At 45.2% G+C, this 27,466-nt stretch overlaps 1 protein-coding gene across 14 annotated transcripts in view; it reads right to left on the bottom strand.

The window, feature by feature from the left end:
* LOC129732887 (disintegrin and metalloproteinase domain-containing protein unc-71) overlaps window positions 1–27,466 on the bottom strand; it is a 932,421-nt gene that overhangs the window by 345,647 nt on the left and 559,308 nt on the right. For all 14 annotated transcript variants that reach the window (XM_055694387.1, XM_055694302.1, XM_055694349.1 and 11 more), the window contains one exon: window positions 26,466–26,614. In XM_055694387.1, the coding sequence (XP_055550362.1) occupies window positions 26,466–26,614 (149 nt within the window). The remainder of the gene's footprint in view (window positions 1–26,465; window positions 26,615–27,466) is intronic.

The following is a 27,466-nucleotide window of genomic DNA, read 5'->3' as shown; positions in this document are numbered from 1 at the left end:
TCAAAGAAACTAAAAAAACGGAAGAATCAGAGAGCTTCTCGTCTAAAAACTCAGAACAACAAGTATTGACGAACGTGGAAGAAACGTTTCTAGAGAAATATTTGATCGAATGTTCCCAAATGAATTATGGATTGACGTACCGTATACCAAGGCGATTGAAAAATTGTTTCTCAATGTTATGGAACACTTGAGTAAGGTTCCAGAAAGCAGCGTAAGTGAACAAATTTGCTGTTGTTTGACAATCACGAATGCCATTGCACTTTGACCCAATCAAATATTGCCGAGAAAATGGCATAGTTTTTGTATCCTTTCCTTCTCATAGCCAGTTGGCTCGGTTTTTATTTTATGAATTAAATTTGAAATATAAGGATGAGTTTCGAGATTGGTAAAGCATCTGATCTCAGTCTCTGGTTATATGGAAGAAAGAGGTGAAAAACACAAAATTTTCATTAATCTAGAAAAGTTTTTCAACACTGTCCGAATGTGCCCCAGGACTGTCCAAAATTACCCCACACACGGGGCACATTCGGACAAAAAAGCAATTTTGAAAAATTCAAATAAATCAGTCGAGATCGCATCAACGCACACTACTAACACGCTTCTATGATGCTCCGATGTCCAAGTAATAGCCAGGATGACTTCAGGTTTTTTTTAAAGTTAACAAAAAAATATTAAAAATCAAGATAGAAAAGGTGTCCGAAACTACCCCCTTCTCCCCTATATATTTTCCGGAAAGACAAAATTATTATCTACAACTTTTCCGAGGACGTAATATGTAATCATCAATACCTTTCCTGAATAGTATTTTTAACAGCTTCTCCAAAATGAGTCGTGTTCCAAAAAATTAAACCAATAGCACGAAATGGCATCTATGCAAAGTTCCAGACAAATCAGAAATGACGATTTGGAAAAAATATTGAAACTAGGATTTTTTTTTGTGGAACTGCTCAGCCTTGGTATGGTGCTCTCCGATGAACGTGCTACCAATAATTGACAGCCTGAAGGTGGTAGTGTGTAGAAGTCACCACGTGGTCGATAACAAATTTTCAGCGCCACAAGACTTGGTAACACACGTTGTTATAAAACAGTTGAGATAACTCCTCTAATACAACCTTCAGTTTTAGATTTCAGTTGACATTACCTTTTCCATGACATCTCTATCACCAGAAGAGCGCAAAAATTGAAGGCTACTATAACAAGTACTAGTGCTATATGAAGTATTAGGAAGCCAACTTGTTAGACTGAAGCTGCAAAATACATCTCGAATACCAATACGGTAAGAAAACGTCCAAAACAGGTTATTTTCAAGTTGTAATTGCTAACTAATCAAAACATCGTTGCCGTAAGCATAAAACTTCAAATAAATATATTGTAGAACGGCGCTGATTTATATGAGGTACAATAAAAAAAAAGTGTTATAGCAGGGTTTGGAGAGATAAACTGTTTAGCTTGTCTGCAACCCTGTGTATTGTTCGATCGGTTAGCTTTTTTTAGCGTTCCCCATGATTTAAGTTGGCCAATGCCAGTGCGGAACAGTTGTCGATTTCGCTCTGGCGAGATGATACTGGAGCTCCTGACGTGAAGCACCTAGAAGACGGTAGCCGAGAAGGTCCTAGGGAAAGATATGCAAGTTCGGGCACACATCCCAGAGACGACTCTTCAGCTCTGGACGAAATCGCTTGTGGGGGTAACGTTGCACAAACCCTTAAGGAGAGGTGTTGGGTGAAAGTGGCCACAGAGATAATCCGCCTCCGAAATAGGCCAGCGGGGGCACTGCAGGAAGAAAAATTGACGATCGGCTGGTCAGTATACCCCTTGGGCGTACTACAGCAACCGAACGCTTGCTACAGGTGCTTTGAAGGAGGACATCAGTCCTGGACGTGCAAGGGACCCGATAGGAACCAGTTGTGCAGGCGTTGTGAAGTTGCAGGCCATGAAACGAAAGATTGCGGGGAGTCTCCCAAGTGCCTGGTATGTTCCGGAAAAATCGGAAGCCAAGCACTTTATGGGAGGTACGGCAAAAAGGGTGACGCAACTTAACCTGAATCACTGCTACGCGGCTCAGCAGTTGCTATACCGATTCGCCAACCTAGGAATGGGAAGTCACCGGTGGTGGACTGACGCGATAGCGGACCTCCGCAGTGCGTGCCATGCTTGTCATTCTCCTCAGTATGTAGAAAGAGCGAAGAAAAAATTCACTGCGCACTTCACTTTCAGTATGTGTCTGCGTGAAGCAATGCTTTTACCACTTCTTGCTTCTTTCTACACTCCAAAGTGTCTCAACCAACTTACAACACACTTCCAGCTCACCCCACATCTGATAGAAACAAGAGGGGTGAATCACTCTACAGAGAATACACAGAACTACACAATAGTGTCCACTGCAAGTAGTCCGGAAAGTGAAAAAAACCTACCGGGCAAAAGTGTAGTCCTCGTGTAGCTACACCGCGAAAACGAATTCGACATAAGCAAACTCGAGCGGCACGAGCAACGCAGTCTATTTTATATCTCCCAACCTCTTTTCCTCTTCTGCCATGCTCAAGAACCGAACTGTAAAAGCACCGCAGATAGCTCTACTGTGTAATATATGTGCGTAATGTCCATACGTGTGAGAAAGTACACCATAGTTCATTGTCTCGCAAGAGAGAGATTTTAGATTTCACCGCGGTGCTTTCTGGAAGCTCACCAGATAAAAATCGTTCGCGTTCTCTTCTAGCATGTGCGCTGGTTTGCTCTTTAGTGTGAGAGCAGTTGTTTCCGCAGTGCCAGTATGTTCTCCTGCACTCTAGAGATTTCCTGCGGAGAAAAGACAAGCATGGTGTGTGCCTCTGTGCAAGACGGAGGATGCAGTGTGCGCGAACAGACGAACAGAGGATAGAGCGCCACGCAGCATGGCCGGTCCAATTAAGCGTCGCACCGATTTATTCCGGAGGTATACGGATGGGCGCGGTAGACGCCATGGAGATATAAACTTCCATCTCACATAGGTCCTGTCTGACCATGGCTACTTCAGACGGTATATACACAGGGCACGTTGGGTCCTCCTTTTGTCTGAGTGCATGGATGTGGAGGAGACCGCTGAGCATGTCTTCTTCAATTTACCGCATTGTCGTCCGGCATTCTCGCGACATGCCCGGCCCATCGTAGTCTCCCGCTCTCTGTCAAGTGCACAATGGGAATCTCCTTATCTCCTTTCTTGTGTTATTGTGGGCGGTTACCAGAGATCCCAAGTTCGTCGCCGTCCACGATCACCGTCCGTGGGAGACGAATGTTGGTTTCTTTCGAGCCTCTTCCTTTCATATACTTGGTTTTCGACGCATTTATTTCTAGTCCACCTTTTCTAGCTTCCACTTTTAGTCTGGCGTAGATTGCCCCCGTCGTCGTCGCTGAGTTTCTCGTAATAATGTCCAGGTCATCTGCGAAGCCTATGACTACCTTGACTCTCGTTTCGATGCTCGTTCGTCGGATTACACCCTTCAGAGCAATGTTGAACAACGTGCAGGAAAATCCATCTCCTTGTCTCAACCCTCTGTGCGCTTCAAAGGGATTCGAGAGTGTCCCCGACACGCACACGTAACACATCACTCGGTCTAAGATAGCTTTGATACGTCGTGTCAGTTTATCCGGAAAACCGTGGCCGCGTATTATTTGCCATAGCTGATCTCGGTAGACTGTATCATACGCTGCCTTGAAGTCCACGAAAACATGATGTGTGGGTACGTTGTACTCTCGCCATTTCTGAAGGAAAAATTGATCCGTAGTAGCGCGTGCTTGTGTGAAGCCCGCTTGGCACTGCCCTACGAATTCTTTCGCTAAAAGAGATAGACGGCGGAATAGAATCTGGGAGAGAACTTTTGTATGCAGTGTTGATCAGCGTTATGCCGTGGTAGTTGTTTTCATAGATTGGGCATACAACTCTTCCATCCATTCCTCCGGTAGCCTCTTCCTCCCAAATCCTAGAGATTACCCAGTGGAGTGCCGTTACTAGTGTCTCTTTTCCATGTTTATAGAGCTCTGCCGGTAGCCTGTCCTTGCCGACGGTTCTGTTGTTCTTGAGTGACCCAATTTCCCGTTTGATCTCCGGGATATCGGAAACTGGGACACTACTGTCGTCACTAATCATTCCGTCGCTCCGCTATTGAGGTGCTCATCGAGGAACTGCTGCCACCTTTCAACCACCCCGCGCTCGCGTGTGATCAGGTTTCCCTCCACGTCGCTACACATATCTTCAAACCAATCAGCCGACCGCGGTTGCGGCCTCTCCAGTAACCGGACGTAACTTCCCTAATCAATCGTCGAGAGTCGAAGCCCATAATCCTTTCGTGGAAGGTAGTGCCACATCGAGCAGGCGCGCGTAGCTCTCGGCAGCCTGTGGGTTGATCGATTGGATGTTTGGCCGAGGAGGACGATTCTGACGTGTGTGAAATACCGTTGAATGTTTTGAGCACACATGTACCTAGCTGGGGATCTGAGTCGATATCCACAGCCCGGAGGAAGCGTATGTTTAAAATGCTTAGCCATCAATGGGAACGTTGTCGTTCGAGTCGGTGTGTAGGCTGTGAGGCCCTATCACCGGTTTATACATCGCTTCCCTACCAACCTAGGCGTTCAAATCCCCGATGACGATCTTGGTGTCGATCTTGATGCACCATTAATAACGCGATTATGCATCTAATTATTTTATTTTAATAATTGATAAAATTTTTTTTCAGTTTCAGTTTTAATTATCTTTGTTATTTCGACTGATTTCCGATCCCATATTCGAGATTCGGATTAATTTGCCACACCGTTTGGAGTCTTTGATTCAAGCTACTTAGATTTTTCTGCACTATTGAATAGCCTCCCTTTCTTTATCTCTGGTATTTTTAAATTCTTTCGCTTTAACTAGAGGAAATTTTTGTTCTTTTTTGATTGGTTCAATTCACTATTTTATGTTTGTTAGTTATCGAATCTTACTCGTCTTATGTTTTTAGAAGATTTAACCGTTTTCAAACCTCCAAGCTTGATAAAACCATCAAAACTCACAAGAATGATTAAAAAGTTTGAGCTCTAAGAAACAACCTGTATTGACCAAGGTCATCTTTTTTGAATTTATCAGGTCATGCCCACTTAATTTATCTCGGCAAACTTACCAACAGCTGATCGAACTCGGCGATTTTTTGGCGGATGTCAGCAATATATTTCAACGCACATTTGCCGCTGTTCCTAAAAGTTTTGACGGAAACTTGAAGAATATTTCGCTGAATTTATCAGCTGTTGAGCTCTCGTCAATAAAATCTACCTGTGTCAGCACTTTTTCGCTGAATATCATTTATTATTCTTTGCTCCGGTATTCTCTTGCTCTTTAAATTTTTGAGAGAATGTTTTTCTCCATTTAAAGCTATTTCTAAGTATTTACTATTTTGTTGCAGTTGAAATTTTAGGTTCTTTGATTCGCTTTCTCTTTAGATTTGTAAATTTTCATTTGGCGACTTTTCTACTCCACAAAACTGATTCATACAAGGATTGGAGATAATAAAGTGCGTTGGATTTCAGTTAAATATTGCACATTTTAATTCGATTAGAAGATTGGTGTTTACAGCCAGAAATAAATAATGATGTGATTCTATTTTAATGAGTCGGTGTAATATGTTCAACTCTATATCAAAGCGTCTGGAAATAATTCCAATTCTAATACCGGCTGTTATTCTAACTGTTATTACTATTGTTATTGGTATTTGAAATGATTACGATTACTTCGAATGTGTAATCAATACGAAAAAAAAACTCTTAGCTAAGCTAAAGTAAGAAAAAAAAAATCCCCGAATGGATTACTCAACATCGATCGGAAGATGGTTATAAAATCAACTTCTAGCATGGTTGCTCCGGTTCTACGTTAACTTTTAATCCAAGCCTTAAAGTCAGTTAACTTTGTCTGGTCGTTAACTTTATACTTCGATTTTCGCTTCCACCAGGCGCCAACGGCGACGGGATCACATACGTGAGCTCGACCACGTTCCACTTTTCCCCCGCACGCGAGCGTCTGGAAGCAATAAACCGAACAGGAGGAGGGGTGGCGGTTCTCCCCGACTCTGTGTAGTTGTTGTCTTATTTACGATTACGATTACGATTATTATCGTTCACGCGTCCGATGGCGGGGCACAACACACAAGCAGAGCAAAAAAAACCCACGTGCGACCTCAAACCTGCTTGGCTTTCACTTTCCGGACATCCGGAACCGGGTTCCCCGGATGGACGGCGGTTCTTGAATTATGGAAAATGATAATGGAAAATTGCGATAAAACCGGCGAAATGTTTCTTCGCTTTTGAGGGAGTGGGTGGTAAGCTCAAGATTTAGCATTTTTGGAAACCGGAATTGGGGCTACACTGAATTCCGTTTGATGGGATCATTTTCGGTTCTAGCGTTTGCTTTCGGTGTGTTTGATGGGGAAATTTGATGCTGAAAACATGTTGTAAATTATTCACCACCATCTTGTTGTAGTTTTCCGTTTTATCTTCACGCGAAACATTCATTGTTAGCGAGCTCAAGTTGGCACAAAAGATAGCATCTGCCTGCAACAAAAGGATCGAGATGAACTTCGTTGTCGCACGTTGCATTGACAATCCGAAACGAAGGCGGAGTCCACAATCGGAGTGGACTTAAGCTCGAAAATGTGCTTCATTTCATCCACAAGTACATCATAAAATATGAAACATTCCCATTCCGGGACACAATCGCTGTGACTGCTGCTACTGCTGCTGCTGCTGCTGTTGTCATTAATGTGTAAAGCAATTTGACACCTCCCTCCTTCTTCTACCCGAGGGCTTAGAGCGTCCTTGCGAGCGATTGACCGCCGCAGATTCTTCTTCAGAAATGCGGAAGCATCAAGAAGAGCCAAGGCGACATTAATAATTTATGACCTTTTCAGTGTGTCACTCAGGTGGGGGTTAGGAACTGCAGCAACATTGAACGCGAGCGATATAATTTATGGTGTTCCCCCCCCCCCTTTCCAGGCAGCCCCGGAAGGTAGGCAAATCGAAAATTTTCTTATAACCCTCCCGAGCAGGAGAGCATAGCAAAATTATAACTCATCAATAACATATTTTGTTGTGAAGTCTTATCGTGTTATTCGAAAGATATTCCCGTTTCTAACACGCATATGACATAAATATCAAATTTTAATATTATATCTCGTTGTGCCTTCCATAAGATATTAGAAGTGGTTTTCAAATACTTCATAAACGGCTCGTTTTTGAATAGAAATTTTTCGCACTTTTAAAACTCAACATACTGTAAAGTAAAATATTATTATTCTTCCTATGAAATTACATTCATTGTATTGTATTTGAATAAAGGTTTTTGGACTGGCATGAAACGAAACAAAAGATAATTTTAAAAATGAATATTTTAATCAATTTGCGTTCGCATTTTACAAGGTGAAATAAAGTTTAAAATTTCATTGTCTGTGGTAATCTGCATATGAACACACTGTATCAAGCTCTCATCTAACTTTATACATTCTAACCCTGCCTGTTACGATTCTCATGGTTCAGTTTAGCCTTTAAAGGAGGATGGTTGCAACAGCTCTTAACCATGGCTGTTGCGTAAAATCCAATGGTTAAAACCCCTAAGCTAAGGTGTTATGCGACCCGTGCCGATGGATGACGTGGTGGGGGGGGGGGGGGGGGGTTAAGAAATACCCAGCCTCTAACGGAGCCTGTGGAGTACCAGGGCACCCTTCACAGTAATTAGCCCTTACTGCATCACGCGGGTCACTGATGCAGCGGACTCTTCTTTACCCAGCGACTCGTGGGAATTTTATGAACGACAAAACTTCACAAAATTCGGCCACCGGCAGCCTTTCTTTGCCGGAACCCATGGACTCATCGGAGCGTAGTCCAATAAAAACAAACGCACCGGGCAGAACGGAGGAGATGGAGCATGAGGATGATTTCAACCTCGACAGCGAATCGCTGGACGGAGGACCCTCTGCTTCATCCTTAATCCTACTTTCTCCACAAGGGAATGACGAAAGTCAAATGGACTTAGTTCCCGGTCCACAGACAAGGCCCGATGACGAAGGGAAACCCGAATCATCGGCACCCCTTGTCAAGCGACTTTCAAATGCGCAAAGGCGGCGACTGAGCAAAAATCTTCACTCCGGTCTCTCGTACGAAGAAGCCAGGAAGCTGGCCCCCTTCCAACAGAGCAGCCTGCTCAATCGAACCAAGTTGCCGTCAAGCGACAGCGGTCGGACGACTTGGTGTCCCCAAACACCAGTACTAAGTGTCCACAGCCTAAAAAACAGCGGAACGGCACTGGTTTGGGGTCATCGGGTTCGAAGCCGCTCCCGAAGGCCACATATAGGGACATGGTGGGAGCTATAAGCCTTGCGGTTACTTCTGCTACCCACCCCAGCTCCCTACTCACAACGGACCAGCTTCAGGCTGTCCGGACCTCCATCCTCGATCACATTGCGGACCAGGAAAATCCAACCACCAAGCCCAAGTTTAACGGTTGCCATCTAAAAAATGGCTTCCTGCAACTTGCCTGTGCCGACAACGACACAGTGCAGTGGTTGGAAAGGGAGGTACCTTCTCTCGTACCATGGGAGGCAGCACAACTTCGTGTATACCACATGAAGGATCTGCCGAAGGCCAGACGGTATGTCGGTTACTTCGCGGACAGTGCGAACTCTCCGGACGAGAAGATTCTTCGTTCACTCCAGAATCAGAACGACCATCTCTCTACCAAAATGTGGCGAGTCTGTAACCGCAAATTGGTAAAGACCTTGGTCGAACTAGTTCTGGATATTGACGAAGAATCGGCCAAACTCGTTGAGAGTAGAAATAATGAACTGCACTACGGTTTCGGCAAAGCACGCATCCGAAAGGTAAGCGGAAGACCGAACGTCACAGGCAGGAAAGACTCCGTCGCAACGTCAGGGAAGGTACGTGCGGGTAACTCCTCCTGGAGTACTCTGCCACCACCCAGGCAAAGCGATTCTGCGAATGGGCTAAAGGTTCGCGTGGGAAACTCCTCCGGGAGTGCCCCACAACCACCCAAACGCAACCCTGCGGTTGGGAAGGTACGCGCAGGATGCTCCCCCGTGAGTGCCCTGTCACCACCCAAACAACGCAACCCCGCGGCTGCTCGGGCGGTTCCGCCGAAGACTCGCAAGAGTGTGAAGCATCAACCACCGAAAAGTCGCACCCCCCGGAGTCAAAAACCGCCACAGTGTGCGCGACGACCTTCTGTTGCCAATCGACTGCTGCAACCGAAGCCGAACAGTGAGGAAGAGCAACTTCCATCAACCAGCCAAACCGCTGTTGGCAGCCGTCAGCCAATACCAGGATCATCTTCCGATCCGGACAAAGACGGCAACTTCACTGCAAAGTGAGCAGCCTTCGCTGCTTGCAAGCGAATCGTCATCACGCAAAAGGCGCCTCGGGTGTTCTTTGCAGGAGATTCGCCAAAGAGCAGCTAGCGGCTGCTTTCATCCAGGAGCCGTGGATCAACGAATCCAAAGTTCTCGGACTTAACGCTCCTAACGGTTAACGGTTAAAGGTTAATCTACTGTGACACGCAGTCCAAACCAAGGACTGCAATTCTGCTAAATAGAGAACCAAAATTTTTACCTATTACAGAATTTATCCAACCGGACGTCGTTGCATCACGGTTGAAGTACCGACAACCAGAGGAAAGCAGGAAATGGTTGTCGCGTCGGCCTACTTCCCGGGCGACCAAGGTGATATACCGCCACCCGAAGTTGCTGCGCTCGTGCGGTACTGCAAGGCCATCAACAAGCCGTTTCTGATCGGCTGCGATGCCAACGCTCACCACACGATCTGGGGCAGCTCGGACACCAACACCAGGGGTGAGTACCTACTTGAATACCTTACTTCTAACGATGTCAATGTATGAAGTGTAGGGAATAACCCCCCTTTTATCAACGCTATCAGACAGGAGGTCCTTGATCTCACTCTGTGTAGCGCCTCTATTTCTGAAAGGATTAAAAATTGGCATGTCTCCAATGAAACTAGTTTGTCGGACCACAGACACATCGTTTTTAATATAGAGGCTAACCCTCTGAAAACAGAGCTGTAAGAATACAGATTGGGAATCCTTTAAGGGACACCTGATCGATTCACGAACTTTCAGTTACAGCAACATTCGAAATTCAGTTGACCTGAATTCGGCAGCAAATGATCTTCAAAACAGAATCATGGATGCTTTCGACGCTAACTGTCCACTAACACAGCGGTCAGTATGCCGTGACGTACCCTGATGGAATGATCAACTTAGTGACTTTCGTCGGGAAACTAGGCGGTTGTTCAACAGGGCGAAAGTCACGTCTAACTGGGACGACTACAGGGCGTCCCTCACTAAGTACAACGCCGAGCTACGCAAAGCTAAACGGAAATCCAGAGTTAGTTTCTGTGAAAGAATCCAAACTCTGCCGGAAGCTACGCGGCTCCAAAAGGCGATGTCCAAAGACCATACTAACGGTTTAGGACAGGTGAGGAAAGAGGATGGATGCCTCACTGTCACTACCAAGGAAACGCTGGAGGTTCTTATAAACACCCACTTTCCTGGATCGACAGAGACCGAAGAACTGAATAATGATGGGTCGCGGCAGGACAATTCGAGACATATGGCGTCTCGGGAGTCCATACTGCTGGCCCGTCGACTGTTCACGGAAGCTTCAATAGGTTGGGCTCTAAGCTCATTCGACCCTATGAAGTCTCCTGGTCCAGACGGCATTCTACCCATCTTTCTACAAAAATCGGCCGCAGTTATCATGTCCGAACTCATCAACCTCTTCAGAGCCAGCTTTATCCTGGGCCATATTCCAGATAACTGTGTTTATCCCCAAAGTTGGAAGAAAGGACAAAACCCTACCTAAAACTTTCAGACCCATAAGTCTGACTTCATCACTTCTCAAGTTGATGGAGAAAATAATGGATAAATATATCCGTGACGAGTTTCTTAAAGATTCCCCGCAGAACAGGAACCAACATGCCTATCAATGCGGCAAGTCAACAGAAACTGCTCTTCACAGTTTAGTGACGTTAATTGAAAAGTCCCTGAGTTATCAGGAGACGGCGCTATGTGCCTTTCTTGATATTGAAGGGGCCTTCGATAACACGTCCTTTGCATCAATCGATACGGCTCTTTCTAATAAGGGAATCGACCAAACTTCAAGGAACTGGATACACGCAATGCTCTCTAGCAGAGTGATCACAGCAACCTTGGGAGATTCGTCTGTAACAATGTCAGTGGTCAAGGGGTGCCCGCAAGGAGGAGTTCTCTCGCCCTTGTTATGGTCACTAGTTGTCGACGCACTTCTCAACAAGCTTTCACAGCTTGGTTACGAGGTCATTGGATACGGGGATAGTCATTGGAAACGAAAATGGCCCACCGTTTTTCAAGCAGAGGTATATGCCATATATATCTGCGCAAAAATATGTCTGCAGCGCAACTACAGACATGCGAAAATCGGTATATTCTCGGACAGTCAAGCAGCACTACTAGCACTTAAGTCCGTCAAATGCGCTTCCAAACTTGTTTGGGAATGCATTGAAACTCTACGGGAGCTTTCCCGACAGAATTCAGTTTTTCTGTTTTGGGTGCCCGGACACTGCGGAGTCGAGGGTAATGAACACGCTGACTACCTAGCAAGACAGGGATCAGCTCAGCGGTTTATTGGCCCCGAGCCGTTTCTGGGTACGTCCATTTCCGCTATCAAAAGCGAACTACTAACTTGGGAAAGGCTAGAAATAGTATCACAATGGCAACAGGCACAGGGTGGTAGACAAGGCAAACAGTTTATCTATCCGAACCCTGGAACCGCCAGAAAGCTACTTAGTCTAAATCGTAGTGACCTACGGATAATCACGGGACTCCTCACCGGACACTGTCCCGCTTTTTATCATTTAAAGAATATCGGCGTAGTGTTGAACGACACCTGCCGATTCTGCAAATCTGAACCAGAGAGTTCAGAGCATTTGCTTTGCTCTTGCGAAGCTCTTGCTTCCTCTAGGTACAACTTCTTAGGAAGTTACCTTTTAACTCCATACCAAGCATGGAGCTCCAATCCCAAGCAGGTCATTAGGTTCATCAACTATGTTGTACCTAATTGGGGTACAGGTTTACAACTAAACAGTTCTACTCCATCAATGAGTACGAACAATCCGTAACCTGTGCACAGCAATCGGGGCCCGCCACAAAAGACAATCAGCAAGAATGTCGCAGTGGCATTTCAGTACCCAGTGCCCTTCAGGCATACAGAGAGAAAAAAAAAACTTTATACATTTGATTTCGCTGCGGAATGTAAAAGTATGCAAATTTATGTAAACTTCTTGAGTGTTTAACTTTTGCAAAACCAAATAGAACAAATTGTTACGGTCACTCAAAATATTTATTACGTTATAGAAACTTTTGTTGAGTGAAATCCATGAATCATCATACTTGAAGTCCATGCAAGTATTTTTCGTGCGTATGGTAACTGATTTGACTACTAGTTTTTGATGTGGTGCGAATTCTCGTTCTTTTACGTCATCATCGTTTTAACAAAGTATTGCGAGTAATGAGTATTGCTGTTTATTTTCTGCCTCTGAAGATTTTTTCTATCGGCAAACGTTTCGGAACCTTGGTAAACATACATAACTTATATAATGTAAATTTTTGTTCTATTTGAACTATTGGTTTGTTACTTCCGCTGCGGAAACCAAGCAACATTCCGTTGCCTAAAATAGAAAATGTTTTAACAATTATTTGCTGTTCAAATACAAAATAAATATAAAAATACCTGCTTCAAACGGGAAAAGAGAGAAGTTATAGAGGGCTTCGAAATTATGCACTGCCTCAATTAGATGTTGTGCGGTTAGATGGACATTATACGTCATGTTTTGATGTCCATAGAGAACTTGAAACTGTTTTCCAAAATGCTCCAAACGTCGACCACATAAGTTAATATCTTTTAAATCCGGTTGCAGCAATTGGAATATAGTAAATGAGAGTAGCATTACATGGTTTAAATATTCCCTAGGTAGAATTCCATACATCATAGGAAATATGTAATGCAACAGTATTCCTTCCCATTCATTCGCTTTGAATTGTTTATATTCAGTAAGGGACCTGGGAAATCTTGGGAAGGAGCTTGGTGGACGAAACGATAGGAAACGTTCTTCTATTTCAGTGAGACGTAAGCCAACATATCCGAGATGCCAGGAAGTGCGAGCAGGTTTGCGAACTTCAAAACGAATGAGTGATGGCCAAAAATGTTAAGGTTGCATAATTTATAGTTGTAAAAATATCGGTAAAATGCACAAGTTTGCATCAATTGTTCGACCGCCCAAAGAAATCCTGTCCAAAATTCAGAAAATCGTCATTAGGATCTGCGCAACAGTTCAAAAGTCTGTGAATCTGGCATTCCTGCTCTGAGCGTGCTGCATTGTGTCAATTGTCAGAACCTATATTAGATGCACTGAATGAAAATAATTGACCAAACTTATGCTGTTTTAACTTTACTGCGAAAAATTGTATTGAAATAAAATATTTCAAATATGTTATAGCGAGCAGGCATTTCCATTCAATTTGATTTTCTTCAAATAGATGATTCCGTTGTATTGTAAATTTTGGCTGGATATTTGCAAAAAATTTCGAGGCTGAATCATAAATTATTAACTCTACTTCAGTGGTAAACGTCGAGCCTCCCAAAAAGCATTAACGAAGTAATCAAAGCACTTAAGAAACAACGAAAACCTTGGGACTATATCCCGAGCCTTTGGCATCCCTATACCGAGTAGCAGTGAATGACAATGAACTCATGTCCTGGGCTCAAATTCATTTGTGCCCGCTGTCAGCAGTAAGATAAAGATGTATGAAAAGAAGCGGTGATATGCTATCTCGTTTACACATATGTTGAGATGTTAGCCCTTGAAGCATGACGTGATGCCAAAGGGGTGCTATATCCCGATTCGGAACTCGACCTTCTGTTTATAGTACACAGACTTTGCAGCCAAGTTAGTCTACAGGACCATTGCGGGGCTGGCACTACGATCCTACTGACACTAACAGTCTCTACCGAGCCGAGACTCGAACCTACGACGACTGGATTGTATTACACTCAAATATTTCATCATTTGCGTTACGCGTTTATAAACATCAAGAGCCAGATATGGAACGTGGTGGACCACAGCATGACTGCATCACTGCACGGTGACGGTACAAAAAATAAGAGAGATTTGATAATTGCAAACAGTTTGCTTACATGGACTTGGAAAACTTTCGGCTCTAGTGAAAATGCGGAAATGTGTTGCTTAAAAAATTGCGTTTCCTGAAAAATTCGCGCGCTTAACGAAAAAAACTTTGGTTCAGTGCCTTCTAGCTAGAGGAAAGCTTTCGGGGAAGGTTTAAAATGTTTGTTCTCTATATTTTCAATCCGTTTAGTGCATTGATATTTAAAAACCGTCACCGAAAATTGGATGTCGTCTGAATTGTGGTGTGATTCAACGAACGTTTAGCAACGAATTCACGTAGGCGGAGTGGTATGTGATAGTTTTTGTACTCATATCATTGATTTTCACTCCTAACAGAACAGAGCCACTAGACGGTGAGTGGAAAAAAATCTAACACTTTGTAAACAAACCTGTGGGATCTGTAGAAAAGTGAGGTTATTTTGTGTGTGCAATAATCTAACGAACAATCATGCACCGGTTCGCCTACTCATAAGATAGTTGTGAGATTATTCTTCTTTCATAGGCCAACGTATTGTCAATTTGGTTCAGTGTAGATAAAAAATTTCGTCTGCTGAAAAGAAAGCAAGCCAGTAGTTTCATGGCCTAATTTTTGGAAAGAGCGTATCAAGTTTGGTACACACTTTCAAAAATTTATTTAAAAAGTAGATAAACTTAACACATACTGCTGGGCTGAATGAATTGAGCCAGTTAAGTTTTGTTTTTTGTTTTAAAATCTAGGACAGGATGTGCCAGTTGGAGCGCAAAATAAAACTTAGTTACTATCATAGTGGCATCGCTATGTGATTGGTTGATTAAGCGCGGTATGCAGTTGAAAAGATTTTTTTTCCTAACTCAAATTCATGTGAAATTGAAGTACTGAATCAGGCAATGAAATTTCTTCTCATGGACAGTACGCAGTTAAAAAGAAATCAGGAACCGAGGGAGTAAACAAAATTCACTTGGTGTGAACACTGTTGTGAAGCGAAATGTCACTTGTTATTGTGCGGAATGGTTGGCAAATGGCTGGACACGTGTAACTTGAGACCCTTATGTGGCCATTCACCTCTGTCCAGCAACTCCTATCCCAACCTCCACGTGGTGCCGACCGGAAAACGAGTAACCTTAGCGAAGATCGGGTAACCAACCCCGGTGGAAACTATGGTCGTATGCTGACTGGGAAGGGGGTCGTACGCGGCTGTATCCCCATAGGGGCGGCGTACAACAGAGTCTGACCGGAGCGGGCGGCTGAATTATGGAATGCTGTATCCTGCCAGCTACACCTAAGATGGCAGCCCCATCAGCAGGATGTAGGTATCGCGACCCTGGTAAGGTAGCATACCGAAACCTTTCATCTACCACGAACAACGATTTTAGAAATACGGAACGGATCAATCGGCAAAGACCTAGGCTACGAACACGGAAAAAGATTAAGGTAAACGATTGGAAATTGGGTACTTGGAACGTCCGATCTCTCAATGAACCGGCGCGGGCTGGCTTGCTTGCTCGAGAACTACAGCGGGAGGGAGTCGAAATGGCAGCGATTCAGGAGGTTCGGTGGCCAAATCCCGGAGAAAGGGAATTCCGTGCAGTAGACCCTATTGCACGCACTTCTTTCAAGTACCACATCTACTACAGTGGCGGCAAAGCAGCGGAACGGGGCGTCGGTTTCGTAGTGCTGGGAAATCAGAAAACAAGAGTCATCCGGTGGAGGCCCGTAGATGACCGTATATGCGTGTTGAGGATTAAGGGCAAATTCTTCAACTTCAGTTTAATCAACACCTACGCACCGACAAACGACAATTCCGATGAAGTCAAAGATGAGTTCTATGACAAGCTTGAGCGAATCTATGAAGAGTGCACAAAACACGACGTAAAAGTCGTCATCGGAGACGCAAACGCACAGGTTGGGAGGGAGGAATTCTTCCGTCCGGTCATTGGAAGGCATAGCCTCCACTCGTCAACCAATGAAATCGGCCTGAGGCTGATAAACTTTGCCGCGGCCAGAGGAATGGCCATATGTAGCTCCTATTTTCCACGTTTGAATATTCGGAAACACACCTGGAGGCATCCAAATGGAGAAGCCTGTTCCCAGATCGATCACGTACTGATTGACGGTCGGCACTTTTCGGATGTTACTGATGTTAGGTCTTTTCGGGGACCAAACATTGACTCTGACCATTATCTCGTCGTTTGTAAGATCCGCGCACGGTTGTCGAACGTGCTGAAATCTCGCACAGAGAGGACGCAGCGTTTCAACATTCAGCGGTTGAAAGCTGATGGCGTGGCAGCAGAATACGCCAGAGAGCTGGATCAACGGATCGCAGAACAGCAGGAGGAAGCAGTGGAAGACATAAATGGGCTGTGGAGCAGTATTCACGGCGTCATCGAAACGAATGCGAGAGAGGTGGTAGGTACGACGCGTGGAAGGCAGCCTAACGGCTGGTTCGATGCCGAGTGCCAGAGAGCGACAGATGAGAAGAACCGTGCCAGGAGCCGCATGCTCACTGCGGCTACGCGTCAGAACAGAGAGAGGTACAGGGTGGCAAGAGCTGCTGAAAATAGAACCCACCGTCGGAAGCGCGAGTACGAGGAGCAGGTGCTCGCCAGCGCAGAGGACAGCTATGCTCAAAACGACGTGCGGAGATTCTATAGAACTGTCAACAGAGTCAGAAGCAGGAATTTCCCGGTGCCGGTCATGTGTAATGACAAGGACGGCAACCTGCTTACTGATAAACCGACGGTTGCAGCCAGGTGGAAGGAGCATTTTCAGGCGCTATTGAACGGTGAGGTACCGGATGAGCAGAGCAGGAACAGGATGACGATTATGAGTGACGAACAAGCTGTGGAGCCACCAACACAGGAGGAGGTGAAAAAGGCGATTAATGAGCTGAAAAACGGCAAGGCCGCTGGTAAGGACGGTATCCCAGCCGAACTTCTAAAAGCGGGAAGCGAGCGGCTGTACTATGCGGTCCACCAGATAATACTAAATATCTGGGCGGACGAACAAATGCCGAACGACTGGTTGGAAGGCCTCATATGCCCTATCTATAAGAAGGGCCATCGATTGGATTGTGGCAACTATCGAGGGATAACGTTGCTCAACTCCGCATATAAAGTGCTCTCCCGTATCCTGTTCTTCAGATTGAGACCACTAGCAGAATCTTTTGTTGGCGAATACCAGGCTGGTTTCCGGCAAGGGCGTTCCACGACGGATCAAATTTTCACCCTGCGACAGATCCTCGATAAGTTCCGGGAGTACAACTTATCGACTCACCATCTTTTTGTGGACTTCAGGGCGACATACGACTCAGTGAAAAGAAACGAGCTGTGGCAGATCATGCTGGAACACGGTTTCCCTGCGAAACTAATAAAGCTGAGTCGTATGACACTGGAGGGAACAAAATCGTGCGTGCGGATAGCTGGCGAGACATCAGCCGCGTTCGTAACGTTGGATGGACTGAAGCAGGGGGATGCGCTCTCCAACCTACTGTTTAACATCGCTCTTGAGGGTGCAGTACGAAGAGCAAACGTCGAAAGAAACGGTACGATCATCACAAAATCTCACATGCTTCTTGGCTTCGCGGACGACGTCGATATCATCGGTATCAACCGTAAGGCCGTGGAGGAGGCCTTCGTACCTTTAAAGAGAGAAGCAGCGAGATTGGGACTTGTCATTAACTCTGCCAAAACGAAGTACATGGTAGCTGGCAGAGAGCGTGGGAGTCCCCGTGGTGTTGGTGCTAAGGTGGAGATAGATGGGGAACGATTTGAAGTGGTTGACGAATTCGTTTATCTTGGTACGCTTGTGACATGCGACAACGATATGAGCCGTGAAGTGAAACGACGAGTTGCAGCTGCGAACAGGGCCTTCTACCAGCTAAGTTCCCGTAGTTTGCAAACTCGCACAAAACCAGCGCTGTATAGGACGCTGATACTCCCGGTGGCCCTTTACGGACATGAAGCATGGACGCTGAAGGAAGCTGATCGACGAGTGCTCGGAGTTTTTGAGCGTAAAATTCTGCGATCGATACTTGGCGGTAAACTGGAAGACGGAGTGTGGCGCAGACGCATGAATCACGAGTTGTACCAGGTATACAAACATGCTGATATAGTGAAGGTAATACAGCGGGGCAGGCTGCAGTGGGCTGGACATGTAGCCAGGATGCCTGACGAGAGAGCCGCCAAAACTATCTTCAGTAGAGAACCAGGAAGAAGCCGTCGACTCCGTGGTAGGCCTCGCACGCGGTGGATGTGCGCGGTGGAAGAAGATGCACGATCTGCTGGTGTACGGGGAGACTGGAGAACGGCTGCTCAAGACAGAAGAAGATGGACATCTCTAATTCGTTCGGCGCTGGACCGGTGAACGGTCCGTTAGCCAAAAAAGTAAGTAAGTAAGTATTGTGCGGAATATTGAGCATTGACATTATTCAGGCACTGAAAGAGTCAGACAGCTTTTTGGTCGACTCACGCCAGATCGTCACGTTTTGGTAAACAAGTGTGTTCAAGTGTTTTACGAAAAAAAAAGAGCAAAAATCATTATATTTACTATGCCATTACAAGATGCAAGTTATTTTCAAAAAATAAACTGCGTAGTGAATCTTGTTTCCAATGGCAGAACAATATTTCAAACCCGTTTAGAGTTGGTATCATAATTGATTAGAGAGTAGGATTCCGTTTAAAAATTTTGATTCATTCACTGGAACGTGCAAACAAGCTCCCTGCACTATCATCAGCGTTAACACTCTTTGTTTATAGAGTCTTGACAATAAAAAAGATTAATTTTTAAATATTGTAAAGGTCAACGTTTATTACGCGAATATTTTTTGGTTTTTTTTTCGAAGCTATGTAAGTAGTTGATTGTTTCGTTTTGCATAACTGAACTTTTTAAGATGCCTTATCTACGCCACTGAGGTAGAGTAAAATTGAAGGTATTCAAACACTCCTCGTAAATCTGAAGTTTCAAAGCAATTGGTTCAGTTTTGTGTTGTCGCCGCACGATTCTATTTTTATCCACACAGTTTTATCGAGGCTGATTATCTTCAACTTAACTAAGAATAGCTCGTCGTTAGCGTGTATTATATATCCTTCGGCATTTTGGAATGTTATTCTTGACTTTCTTGATATGGATAATTTTTTTGACAGTGCACATATAACTTTCGGTCTTGATCTAACGTCCATTTCTCTTCCATGGTTTAATGCAGTAAGAAGTGTTAAAAGTATAGAATCAAAAAGGTTTTTTTTTTATAAAAATGTGTCCGAGAAAATCCGAACGTCTTTCTGTCAAACGAGTGAAACTGGCAGCAAATGTTGCGAATCTGGCATTTATGGAAACGGTATGTATGTTTCTATTATATTTTAGCTCACAAACCAGAGAAATAGAATCCTGTGAATTTATTCTCAATTTTATGTCATGCTTATTACTAGTTATTTAATGCTAGTTTTTTAACAGGATTCTGAAAAATCAGGAATCATTCCGGAAGCGGTGGATCCGGGAGAGGGTTGCTCACGAAGCAGCGCTTTCAACCAATCTCAATCAATATCTGAAAGTTCAGCAATTGAAACAACCAATGATTTGGAGGCACCTGTAGCCGTTGCGTCTGTTATAAGAAATCATAAGACGCCGCAACCGGAAACAAGTTCTATTGAGCAGGATCTTAACGATACAGCTACGATCATAAAAAAGTTGGAAGATAAAATAAGTAGCTTGATTAGACAAAACTAGCGTCTTACAGAGCTTAATTTTAAACTACAACACGCTGTAACAAACACCACGGGAGCTACGTTCTCTGAACTTCCCGGATACCCGAAGAAAGACTGGCTTATCAAAATTTCACAATCCAGCAAAGATAGCGATTATATGTTTGTGAAGGAACTGTTAATTGAATTATTTCCGGAAGGAACTGGCGATGCGACTGTGACTGGAAAGTCATCTAACAACCCGGGCGGAGTTAAAGGACTATCAGCGAAACCTGTAGACACGTAGGACAGAACACAGCTTGATCCATCAAAAGTGGGATATATGAAAGGTAATTTGAGGCTCTTATTTATTATTTGAATATAATATATATGTATAAAATATATACGGAGTGGAAGTAGCCACTGAGGTAATTCGCCTCCGAAAGGGTCCAGCGGGGACCCAGGTGGCCACTTTCCGGCTTGCATCGGCCGATGCAACTCTGGCCCTGAAGACAGCCAAACTTAAGGTTGGCTGGTCAGTATGTCCCCTGAGCATACTCCAGCAGCCGGACGTTTGCTTCAGGTGTTTCGAGGGAGGACACAAGTCCTGGACCTGCAAGGGGCCCGATAGGAGCCAGTTATGTAGGCGTTGTGGTGGTGCTGGCCATAAAGCTGAAGACTGCGGGGAGCCTCCCAAGTGCTTGGTATGTACTGGAAAACGGGACGCCAAGCACTTTATGAAAGGCCCACGGTGCCCAGCCGGTAAGGCGGCCACGAAACCACGGGCGTGAGGGTGACACAATTGAACCTGAACCATTGCTATGCGGCACAGCAGCTGCTATACCAAGCAGCGTCTGAGTCGCGGTCGGACATCGCAATCGTATCGGACCCCTACTGCATTCCTCCCGGAAACGGTAATTGGGTTGCAGATAAGTCCAGTACGGCGGCCATATGCACGACCAGCAAGTTCCCGGTTCAGGAGGTTGTGTCAACCTCAAATGAAGGATACGCGGTTGCCAAGGTGGACGGAGTGTTCTACTGCAGTTGTTATGCTCCGCCACGTTGGTCTATCGAAAGGTTCACCCAGATGGTCGATTTGTTATCTATGGAGCTGACGGGACTAACACCCTTAGTAGTGGCGGGCGACTTCAACGCTTGGGCTGTTGAGTGGGGAAGCCGCCGCACGAACCGGAGGAGTCAGATCTTGTTGGAAGCTTTGGCAAAGCTCAACCTAGATCTGGCCAACGTTGGAACCAAGTGTACATTCAGCAGAAATGGTGCGGAGTCGATCATCGACGTGACGTTCTCCAGCCCAGGACTGATCGTGAACTGGAGGGTAGACGATGGCTACACCTATAGTGACCACCAGTCGGTCTGCTATAGCGTAGTCCAGAACGTGAGGCGGCAGGCGACGGGTAGAGCCAATACTCCGACCGTCCGCGGGTGGAAGACATCGCATTTCGATGCCGAGGTATTTGCAGAAGCAATGAGAAGAGAGCGCGAGGGGGGCAGTTGGCTCCGCCCGAGTGCTGACCAATTAGTTGCCACATTATCGCGGGCGTGCGACGCCACCATGCCTAGGACCCGCCAACCTAGGAATGGTAAGACACCGGTATACTGGTGGACCGACGCGATAGCGGACCTCCGTAGCGCGTGCCTCCGTGCAAGACGGATGTTGCAACGTGCACGTACCGATGCACAGAGGGTAGAGCGCCGTGTAGTATTCGGATCTGCAAGATCGGCGCTTAAAAGTGCGATAAAGGCGAGCAAAAGGGCCTGCTTCGATAGGCTATGCGCGAGTGCCAATACGAATCCGTGGAGCAACGCCTACAGAGTCGTAATGGCGAAGACCAAAGGCGTGTTGGCGCCTGCAGAGCGATCACCAGCGATGCTGGAGCGTATCATCGAGGGACTCTTTCCACGACACGAGCCAAATCCTTGGCCTCCGGTTGCTGAGTCTCACGTCCGACGTTCCAGTATCTCAGACACAGACCAGGGATGGTCGGCCAACCTGCCGGGCATCCAATCCGTGAGAGACGGCAGCCGTGCAGAGGTTGTGGAGGAGGTAAGGGTTACGAATGAGGAACTCATCGTGATCGCCAACTCCCTAAAGGTGAGCAAGGCACCGGGACCGGATGGAATCCCGAACTTGGCCATCAGGACGGCCATGAAAGTGGCCCCCGATCTATTTCGAGCAGTCATGCAGAAGTGCCTGGATGACTGCCTCTTTCCGGACAGGTAGAAGCGACAGAGATTGGTGCTGTTGCCGAAGGCTGGGAAACCGCCAGGGAACCCATCGGCATACAGACCTATCTGTCTGCTGGACACTACGGGCAAGGTGCTTGAGAGGATTATCCTCAACAGACTGGTGAAGTACACAGAGGGTGTAAACGGTCTGGCAAGTAACCAGTTCGGCTTCCGGAAAGGTAGATCCACGCTGGATGCTATTCTCTCTGTCGCCAAGACGGCAGAGGTAGCACTCCAGCGTAAGAGTTGGGGCATTCGCTATTGCGCAATCGTCACGCTTGACGTGAAGAATGCATTCAATAGCGCCAGTTGGGACTTCATAGCGCTCGCGCTTAGGAGCATCCTCGTACCGGTGTCGTTATACAAGATTTTGGAAAATTATTTCCAGAATCGGGTACTAGTTTACAACACGGAGGAGGGTCAGAAGTGCGTCCCAATCACCGCAGGGGTACCGCAAGGTTCCATCCTGGGCCCGGTGTTGTGGAATGTCATGTATGACGGGGTGTTGAAACTAAAGTTCCCTGTAGGGGTTGTGATCGTCGGTTTCGCAGACGACATCACGCTAGAGGTCTACGGCGAGTCGATAGAAGAGGTCGAGTTGACGGCCGCGCACTGCATACGCAAGGTCGAAGACTGGATGCACTCTAGGAAACTGGAGTTAGCGCACCATAAAACGGAGGTTACGGTTGTGAACAACCGCAAATTAGAGCAACAGGCGGTGGTCAGAGTCGGTGACTGCACCATTACCTCAAGGCGTTCCTTGAAGCTCTTGGGGGTTATGGTTGACGATAAGCTCACATTTAAGAGTCACGTCGACTATGCCTGTAAGAGGGCTTCAACGGCCGCTGCAGGACTATCTCGAATGATGTCCAATAGCTCAGCGGTATATGGCAGCAAGCGTAAACTTCTTGCCAGCGTGGTTTCGTCCATACTTAGGTATGGTGGGCCAGCGTGGTCCAAAGCGTTAGGTACCAAAAGTCATCGTCGAAAACTGGAAAGTACCTACAGGCTCATGTGCCTGAGGGTTGTGAGCGCGTACCGTACAGTGTCATACGACGCAATCTGCGTCCTGTCCGGCATGATGCCTATCAGCATAGCCATTAAGGAGGACGTAGAATGCTTCGATCAACGTGACACAAGGGGTATACGAGGCACCAGAAGGTCATTCTCGATGATCAGATGGCAGCAGGAATGGTCCAATTCCGCAAAGGGTAGATGGACGCATCGACTTATTCCGGACGTATCCGGATGGGTCGGGAGGCGCCATGGAGAAGTTAACTTCCACTTGACACAGATTCTGTCAGGTCATGGTTGCTTCAGGCAGTATCTACACAGATTCGGGCATGCGGGGTCCCCCATGTGTCCCGAGTGCGCGGATGCGGAAGAAACTGCTGAGCATGTCTTCTTCGTGTGCCCTCGTTTTGTGCATGCGCGGAGCGACATGATGGTAGTGAGCGGGCCAGACACCACTCCGGACAACCTAGTTCGGAGGATGTGTAAAGACCCAAACATTTGGAGGGCGGTTTGTACAGCCGCCTCTCAAATAGTTTTAGAATTGCAAAACAGGCGACAGGTTGACCACCGACACGCCAGTGTTAGCTAACGGCCAGTCTCCAGGTTAGTTAGCTAAGTTAGCAAAGAAATCTATAGAACCAAGAGGGTGCACAGAGCACAAAAGCCGCTCCCCGAAGCAATACCTAGCGGTGGTCCCGGGGAGTATTATGGGCTGGAGACTGGAGGGGTTTTAGTGGGTCCGGTCACTGATTCAAACCAACCCCACACTCCCTGAGGTTGGTCACCTCAGGGGTTTGGATGCAAATTTCCCCTCCACCTGAAACAAAATATATATATATATATATATATATATATATATATATATATATATATATATATATATATATATATATATATATATATATATATATATATATATATATATATATATATATATATATATATATATATATATATATATATATTTATTTTCCTTATATTCATCGTTCGGTTTTTCTAGATCGCCTTTATGAAAGAAGGCTTATAATGCAGGACTCCCCAGGAACAGCTTACGAGAAGGCCGCCAAGATAGCGTCTCTGATTACACGCGTCACTTCGAACAATCCAGGAATTAAACATAAGTAAATTGGTATTTAATTTTTATCATCATATTTCGAAACAGAAAACCGGTGATCCACTTATAGTTCAAGGAGATAAAAATATGTAAACTCATATTTTATTCTTATCAGCTTCTTTGGAAAGAGAGAAAAATGAATGACCTGTAAGTAAACGAATAATTCATTTGTTTTAACGATTATTTTTTATATATTATTGTTTCAATAAAGCATAAAAACTAAATTCACTGCATTTGGTAAAACAAAAGAAATCCAAAAAGCTGGGTATGTTATTTTTTAGGTCTTAATTTGAATATCATGCATAGGTTTTCATGAGATCTTGAACTGATAACTCATTCAAATATTCGTTTGCTATTGCATATCTGCAAGCTACCTTCAGCAGTTATTGATTATTTATAACATGTTCAGTTATGCGTTTGGTACTTGATAATTCGATAGTATCTGAACCAGTTACTTTCATAACTTTCCAATGCAAGTTATTGGTTTGTTATTCAAGTATCAAGATTTGTTATTCATATAGTCTTGGAGGAACAAAATTTTGGTATTATTTTTTGTTATTTTACCAACTATGTAAGCCTTATCAAGATCAAAATGAGGTATGGTGTTATCAAGTTTCCAATATCTGAATATGGTATTACTGTGGTATTTTCTCCTGCTCGGGCTGTGCACTCCCGGGCCCGGGTTCCGCATTTCAATGTAGCGACAAATGGTAATGTGGCGCTGATGTGTGAATCTCGCGCTGAATATTTCACAAACGCATGAAAACGTGCGAAAGATGATGATTCCTCTCGCCTTCCCCTTCAAGCCCTAAAAGCCCCAAGTCTGTCAATAATTCTTGCTCGTAAAAACAAACACGCCCACGGCGGCTGCAGTCAAGGCTCATAAAAACAACCGACAGTGACATACGCTTTTTCCGCCCCGGCAGATGAAGGGTTCGTAAAGTTATCAATTAATGGTGGTACTTTGCGGGATGTTTGTGTTTGTGGCATGCCACGAATTTCAGATGACAGCCAATAAAATTTGTTTCCGTTATGAGCGCGAAACGACAGATTAGATGCAGAAAGAAGGATTCTTATGAAAAGGTAAAATTTTATTCGCCAGAGTCGTAAACAAGCTTGTCGTGCTGTTAGTGCAATCCGATTGCCATTTGGAACAAGTTTATTGCGAACGCAACCAAACCTTCATGAGAGGCGTTTGGATTAAATGCAAATAAGACGCCTAATTAATGACACGAACTGAAGATTCTGCCAGTTTAGAAATTTAAAACTGAATAAATCGTAACGGAACATTTACTGCACAGTTTGAACAATTTTCTGTTGACTAATTGCAATTTAGGCAGTTAAAAAACAATCTCTGCTCCCGTGATAGACACAAACATTTAGCCGAAGTTAAATGCATCCAATTTACCCCCGTAATGAATTCCGCTGTGTGTTTGAAGTGAAACAAAATCGCACACCGCCACACAATGTTTGGCCAGCCAGCAGAATAATCGATCCTGGCGCAAAACAAACGATTTTTTCATTTAATATCAATAGCAATAATAATAATAAGAGCGGTATGAAACATTGAATAAAATATATTGGCGGGAAAATACTCTTGGCTCCGGCCGCGGTCCAGCCGCAGCCTAGTCTGCGATCCAATTTCATAGAGGCCAGAAAAAAGGACGGTCGGCACGCAATAAAGCCAAATATTGTACTATTTATTCATTGGAAATTGTGGAAGCGCGCTTTTGGCGGGCTGTTAGAAAAAAAAGCGCAAACACGTTTTCGGGATCGATTCTTTTTTTTTTTTGAGAGTGGAAAATAATAAAGTGGCTGAAAATTGCTTGAGGTTTTTTTCGGGCTTTTTTAATTTTCTTCCGATATTTAACTGACCGCAGGTCAGTGTGGTGACAAACGGTGGAACACAAAAGGGAAAATCAAACACACGCACACACTAACAAAAAAAAAACCATCGTAAGACAAATCCACCTACCATTCGGTGGCCGTTATCATCGTGATTCATCATCATCGCGCTACTACTAACACTACTACCAGCTTCACTCGGGAAGCGCGAGGACTTTCGTGTGCGTGTGGCATTTTTCGTGGTGGCTTTGTGGAGAGTGTTCGTGTTGGTAATGGATAGTGATGATGATACGGATGATGATGATGGGGATGACGCCGAAGCACTACTGCTGGAACGATAGCGTACCTTTGGTGCGCCGACTTCTCGCGTCGAGATGCCCATCTTCTCGTGGTGCCGCAGCTGCACCGGATAGATGATCTGATAGAAGTTGCTACCGATCTTATCCACCAGCTCCTGGTTCTGCTGGTGCTCCTTGAGGAGTCGCTCCACCTCACCTGCAATGAAAGTAAAGAGAAGAAACACGTATTAGAAATGCTATAAGTTATCATTCACTTAGCTTGATTCGCGAAACTCCAAACAAACCACCACCGAAGTCGAAGTCCCTAATTTATGACCCCTTCCGAATGCTCGGAAGGTGCTTTAGTAAATCAAATCCGGCTGCAACATATGTCATACTATCTTGTCTACAACCCCACCGAGCGTTGTTGGTCAGCCAACCAGCAGAAGGACTATTGTTTATCGCTGACGTGTACATGACAGTTACAAAGTGCTCTTAAAAGCAGTTGCATGTCAGACCGGTAGCAATAACCATTTGGCTTATGTTTCCCTCCCACCCAAACGCACACAGACACACACACCCAAGAGTCTTTTGTTTGCCCACTAGTAGATCGTCGTTTTCAATTTTTTTTCTGCTCCTGCCCCGGAACAAGGAACCCAAAACGACGCACCGAGGCACCAAGGAACAACTTTTTAATTTAACTTCCATCGCGCGCACTAAGGCGGTAATTAAATTAAACGAAAATAAAGCCATTTAGCCTGGGCGTTGTCATTGTTGCCGCTACACCTTCCCCCTTTGGCCTTCTTTCCCACACACTCTAGATTTGAAGGTGCTTTGCCTATCGAAGAACGGCGACGTCTTCGTCGTCGTCGTCAGTGCTTCCGAAGTCAGAAATATTCGATGCTGGCGGGGAGAAATCGAATAATTATAGTGAGACCACTTTTAATTATATAGTTTATGTCTTGGCACACGGGACTCTACGGTTCTAGTTTTTCTTTGGCACAGTAGTGGAACGACAAGTGGGGAGTGTGCTTCATTTGCGTTCATTATTGTATTGCAGGAAAGTGTG

This window comes from Wyeomyia smithii, chromosome 1, assembly GCF_029784165.1.
Source record: "Wyeomyia smithii strain HCP4-BCI-WySm-NY-G18 chromosome 1, ASM2978416v1, whole genome shotgun sequence".
Classification (NCBI taxonomy): Eukaryota; Metazoa; Arthropoda; class Insecta; order Diptera; family Culicidae; genus Wyeomyia; species Wyeomyia smithii.
The sequence above is the reverse complement of the archived record's forward strand: the minus strand, read 5'-3'. Positions and strand labels throughout refer to the sequence as shown.